The 6,000-nt window shown below is 42.6% G+C and overlaps 1 protein-coding gene across 4 annotated transcripts in view; it reads right to left on the bottom strand.

Moving 5' to 3' along the window:
• The window catches only part of MFSD1 (major facilitator superfamily domain containing 1), a 28,522-nt gene extending 23,152 nt beyond the window's left edge, over window positions 1-5,370 (bottom strand). The window contains exons 1-2 of one of the 4 annotated variants that reach the window (XM_030574843.1): window positions 5,153-5,368; window positions 2,859-2,911 (exon numbers count right to left, since the gene is read on the bottom strand). In XM_030574843.1, coding sequence (XP_030430703.1) covers window positions 2,859-2,911; window positions 5,153-5,303 — 204 coding nt within the window. In that variant the 5' untranslated portion in view covers window positions 5,304-5,368. Of the gene's footprint in view, window positions 1-1,492; window positions 1,559-2,858; window positions 2,912-5,152 lie in introns of those variants that run through there. The other 3 variants (XM_030574842.1, XM_030574844.1, XM_030574845.1) reach the window with 3 other exon arrangements.
• Between the last annotated feature and the right edge of the window lie 630 nt (window positions 5,371-6,000).

Genomic DNA, 6,000 nt, shown 5'->3' on the forward strand with positions numbered 1-6,000 from the left:
TTTAAACTAGTTTCTAGCTCTTGCTGTAAAGAAACCATTCCAAAATGTGACACAAATGTACTCAATGCAGACAGTCTGAAATGAGAAGTTTTAATCACCCAAGATTCAAATTCTAACCCAAACAGATGGTTCATATGCTGGGGAGCTCATTCAGAAGAAAACAAGGAAAAGAAGAGATAGGAGAGGGGTGGTGGAGGGGATCTCTACCCTTGGGATACGGTACTCCAGGTTCAGCTAAAAATCCCCAGGTCCTTGCTTCGCCTCCAGAGATGCACAGAATAGATCCCACCCCAAGCATGGCTCAGTGGGATGCAGCAAATGCAAACTTTCTGTATGGGATCCCCAAATCCTGCCGCCTCCTCATCCCCTGCAGTCTTAGGGCTAGTCTACAGTAGCACGCTATATCGGCACAGCCTGTAGCATGTTTGGTAAAGACGCACTATGCTGACTGGAGAGTGTGCTCCTATTGGCTTCATTCCTCTACCTCAACAAGAGTCAGAAGCTATGTCAGCGTCTCCCTGACTTAAGCACTGTCCACACCAGCACTAGGTCAACATAACTTGCATCACTCGGAGAGATGGCTTTTTCACACCCCTGAGCAACGCAAGTCACATTGACTTAAGCAGTAGCATAGACAAGCCCTTAGATTTGCCCCTACAGCTGCTTTTACGTCTACAACTTTTGGAAGATTTCAGTCATACTGCTCCTGCCCACCTCAAACCCTAAGCACAAGTGAAGCCTGGATATAGAAGATGAGAAGTCTTCTTTCTGCTGACATGCAGAAGAATGGTGTCAAGCAACACAAAGGCTTTAACATAAGTTGTCAATTTCAAGTCTCATTTTAAACAAAGTTGTGTTTTTTTTTAAATGCAAGTAAGAAAAAGAACCACACACACCCCCTGATTTTAAGGTTAAGAATAAAACATTATCCACCTTATAGAAAAACATGTGTGAAAGAAACAGATTTTGCAGCTTGTTCAGATTCAAACACTCAAAGAAACTCAGTGAAAGCTGATCAAATGTCACACTTTGAAGGACAAATGTGTCTTTCTGCAATATTCTTCATTAACAACAGTCAGATGTGGACTGTATTCTTACAGAAAGTTAAAATTAATCTAACCTCCAAGCTGATTTCTATAATCTCTTGAAAAACAATATGGTTCAGTGTTGAAATTACTGTTAAGATAACACAAGAAATAAGCAAAATTTTGACAGGTACATAAACGCTGTTTAAATGGAGAGCCTTCAACATGCAAAATACCGATGGATTTTGCATATCAATTTGTCTGAGTAAACTACACTAGTGTAATTATTTCCTCTTGGTTTTGGTTTACAAAGAGCCCAACTCTGCAATTTTTACTTGTAATGAGTAGCATTTACCCACATGAGTAGCCCCACTAAGTGAGTGGGATTATTTGTGCACAGATACTACTCAGTGAGAGTAAGGGTCATGGATGTTAGAGTGCATTAAGCAGTGTGATTATCAGAAAGCCTCCAAAGAAACAGAGAACCACATTGGGCCAGGAATACCAGGCATATAATGCCATGAATGTAGCTGTGTTCAGGTAGTGATCAGGTACTATAGTGGTAAGCACAGTATAAGAACTTAGATAGAATCAACAGTTACAGAATAATGGCCCAGACTTGCCCACGCCCCCCCATGTACTCAACTCCTTCCTTGTGACATAAATCAATAAATTTGCAGATGGTCATCCATTCTCTAGAGTTTGAGAACTTCAATTAGAGAGCAATTTGAATGCAACATTTCTGTCATTTTTCACCCTTCATTTTAAAGCAGAGGTCATTTGAATGCTTACTGCAATCACATAAAGAGAAGAATCTGGTAGATTTTATGCAGCATTATTCCACAAGCTCATCTATAACTAAATGCAGAAAGCTACTTAAGTGTTATACAGCAGTTCATTTCAAAAGCAAAAAGTCATTGAATAAAAATATCATTCCAAGTCAACTCTAATGCTGCTACATTCAATATAGGCAGTATTTTTGTTTTACTCCTGCATATGACACTAGCCTTAGGCTTTGTCTACACTAGCACTTTGTCCACAAAACTTTTTTTTTTGTTAAGGGGTGTGGGAAGAAACCACATGCCTGAGGGACATAAGTTTCACCAACAAAAGCGCTGGTGTGGATACCACTAAGGCAGCAGGAGATAGCTTCTGCCACTTGTTGGGGGTGGTTTAAACTATGCTGGTGGCAGAACACTCCCTCGCTGGCATAGAGTGACTACACAGGAGACCTTATAGCAGCACAGCTGTGCCGTTGTAAGGGCCGAAGTGTGGACATTGCCTTAATGCCTTTAACACATGCAGCACAGGAGAGTTATGGTTCCTTCAGGAAAAATCAGCACCAAGTCTCAGCCATAGTTCTACCCCCTCCCCCAGCCCTTTTTTAAATAAAAAAAGGAGCTAGCAGGTGCAACTGACCACAGACAAATGGACATGCAAATGTACTATTCCAGATGGACAGGTTGTAGCTCATGTAGAGTACACTGTGAAGGGCCACAAGAAGGTCACATTCATGAGTATCCGGTTATTTGCATGTACACTGAGTGTATTACTCCAGTTCATGAACTCTCACCTTGATAAGGAACGCCAAGTATTGCACATATACAATAGTTTTAGATTCAAAACTTCAACTACAGTACTTGACAATGCTCTTGTTAAAAAAAAAAGATAAGTAGTCAACCCACCAGTTAATTAAATTACATGGATGATTTCCTCATTCCACTAATGCATGGTTAAAGTCTTCTTTATATGTTATTCAGAAGTAAGCTTATTACTGAAAACAATCTCCCTAAAAGAGTCAGTTACAATATAAAAGGAATTTTCGCCACTTACCCTTTGAACCTGAGTCTGTAGAGCTGCTGGATTGTCATAGCAAAAATAGCTACCTACAAGGAGAATGAAGATACTAAATAAGATTAGACAAACTATTTAGAAATACTGAATACAAAACTAAGATTATCTTAATAAAGATGATCTAGCTACTTTCCATGTGGAAGTTGCAACAAATCAAGTTGAATTGTATTTTAATGACATCTGCAACAAGTCATGTCACAGATAACAGAAGTTGCTTACATTTCTGTCTACTAAGTTCATTTCTCTTAGAACTTAATGAAGAATATTGCAAAAGTCTGTGATAAATTTAAAAACAATGGTATATTTACAGTGCTATTTTAACAGCTTTAAAACTATTAATCTTTCCAGTTAAAAGAAGTTTCTTACTAAGTGTCCAAATAAATAAAAAAATACAACCAGTGACATTTATCTTCAATTTAACAAACTGCTAGGAAATAAGTTAAGCAGACAATATAAAGCATTCACATACTTAAATAGTAACTACTCTTGTGAATAAAAGCAAGTTCTCTTTCACATTAATGCAAGATATAACTTTTTGGAAAGATTTTTCTTTTAAATTAATTAGTCAAATTACCACAGCATCATTACTGGCCCTTGATCAGAGAAACACTTATCTTAACCATTTCTGCCCCTCCAGAAAATCAATTGTTCTGCATTTATACTAACCATACCCCAGGTTTGTTACTGCACAACTACATGAAGTGCCAGTGCTCATACAGAAGCCATTTTTCTTTTGATAACGGGAGCCCCTTCCTGCTATCAGGAATCTGCTCATAACTGTACTGAATAAACAATGAACCTTCAAAAACCACATAAACAGCATTTGATTAAAATATGGTTCTTTAAACTGAAAGTGTCCATGCTTCTGACAGGTTTTACTTTTGTAAAAAGTCTATAAAAACCTACTGCAAACATTTTAATTACTTTAAAAAAAAACACAACATCAGTGAAAGAGTGTTTGGATTCAAACATTCCTGTGCAGTGGTCACAATTTAAACACTGTAGCACTGCACTAGTGCACCAGAAAGTCAGACTGAAAAGTGACTACTCCATCCAACCTGGGCAAGGAAAATAAAGTACAAAAAGAGAAAAGTGAATTAAGCTTTTAGTAACTTAAAGAATTAGTAAAGTAAGATTTAACTTGAATGTGTCTCTATATACTGTTTGCATCAAGTTCAGTGCACAATAACCACAATCATTTGGAATGAAACTTCTCAACTCTGAGAACTGTCATATTAAAGTCACAAGCTGTGAAAGTTTATACTAGCTGAGAGGTAGACAGTGATTTTGGTATGCAGTGATAGTTTCTGTGCAGCGAAACAAACCAGACACAGCCCTGACTTTCTTGTTCAGAACTTGTGGAGGCTTCAAACTCAAGAAAAGCACATTTGAATCAATAATGGGTTTGTATGTTTTGGCACAGTGTGGTGAAAAACAAAAAAGGCCAAAAGAAAATAAACGTAGCGCCTGCCTATACAGCAAAACTCATGTCAGGGAACCATATCTCAAATTCGAAAAAAAATAAAACAAGACAGAAGGTTTATAATGAAGAATTTTTTAAACTTAACATGGAAGAAATAAGAATAGATGCTAAACCTATCAGCCTCCTAACCTTTAAAAAGCCCTGCAATACAACGTAGGGGGAAGGATAGCTCTCAGTGGTTTAGCACTGGCCTGCTAAACCCAGGGTTGTGAGTTCAATCCTTGAGAGGGCCATTTAGGGAACTGGGGGTAAAAAATTGATCTGGATTGGTCCTGCTTTGAGTAGGTGGTTTTGGACTAAATGACTTCCTGCGGTCCCTTCCAACCCTGATATTCTATGATCATCAGGACTCTTAATCCTACCTAAGGCAACAGGCTTGACTCCTGCCTGTGCAGACAGGACACGACTGTAGGTTTAGCGTTTACAACACAGCCTGGACACGGTTTGGTCCGAGGAACAAAGACAGGGGATAACAGGGACCCTGTTGTGGGGACAGAAACCAAGGTGTGGGGGGGGGGGGGCGGTTGTTTTTCCCACCGACACTTTACAAAAACTGCAGCAAGTCCCTGGCCCAGCAGCGCCGCGCCGCAGCTTTGCTGGCGGAGTTCTGCTACGCAGGGCACTGCGCGCGGGTGGGGCAGTGTGAGGCTCTGCCGCCCTCCTAACCGCGGGCAGACGAGGAGCCCGGTCCCAGTCTGCCGCTAAGGAACTGGGCAGGGCAGGGCAGGGCAGGAGAGGAGGATTGGGGCAGAGGGGAGGCACGAGGCTGGCTGCCGCTGGCGGGACTCACCGAAGCCCAGGAAGCACATGAAGGCCAGGACCAGCAGCCGGTGGGCCAGCCGCCGCGGGTCGCAGAGGGCCGGCAGCGCCCGGCGCTGGGGACAGTCATTGTGCGCCGAGCCCAGCAGCGGCCGCTCCTCCTCGCCGCCCGGCTCCCCCATCGCGGCGCGGCCCCGGCTTTCCAGAGTAGGATCCGGGGAGCTGTAGCAGGTCACGTGAGAACCAGTCAGCTGATCCCTGTCCACTGGCTGTCACGTGGGAAAGATAACGGACCGTGGTGCCCGCCTCTTAGACCGGCAGCCGTTACCCAAAATGCAACTCGGCCGAGCAGCACCCCGCCCTCTTCCTCGCAGGCGCTTACATCAGCTGCCGTGGCGCCGATAAACTGAGGAGAAGAGGAGACCCTTCGCCCCGCCCCGCCCCCACTCTCTCCATCCTCCCTTGCTCGGTTTCCCTGGGCTGGGGTAGGAGACCTGGCTTAAGGAAAGCTGACACTGGTGGTGTTTTACCAGGTGATGTCACTCTGTGAGTGTGTAAGGTCCAGTAGAAATGATCATAGCGCTGGAAGGGACCTCAGGAGATCTCTTAGTCCAGTCCCCTGCACTCAAGGCCGGACTAGGGATTAGCACTGTCCCTACTCTTTAAAATCTCCAATGATGGAGATTTTGCAACTTCCCTAGGCAATTTATTCCAGTGCTTAACTAGCCTGACAGGAAGTTTTTCCTAATGTCCAGCGTAAACTGCTCTTGCTGTAGTTTAAGCCCATTGCTTGTCCTAGCCTCAGAAGTTAAAGGAGAATTTTTCTCCCTCTTCCTTGTAACAACTTTTTATGTACTTGAAAACTATTATCATGTCCCC

The sequence above is a fragment of the Gopherus evgoodei genome, chromosome 9 (genome assembly GCF_007399415.2).
Source record: "Gopherus evgoodei ecotype Sinaloan lineage chromosome 9, rGopEvg1_v1.p, whole genome shotgun sequence".
NCBI lineage: Eukaryota > Metazoa > Chordata > Testudines > Testudinidae > Gopherus > Gopherus evgoodei.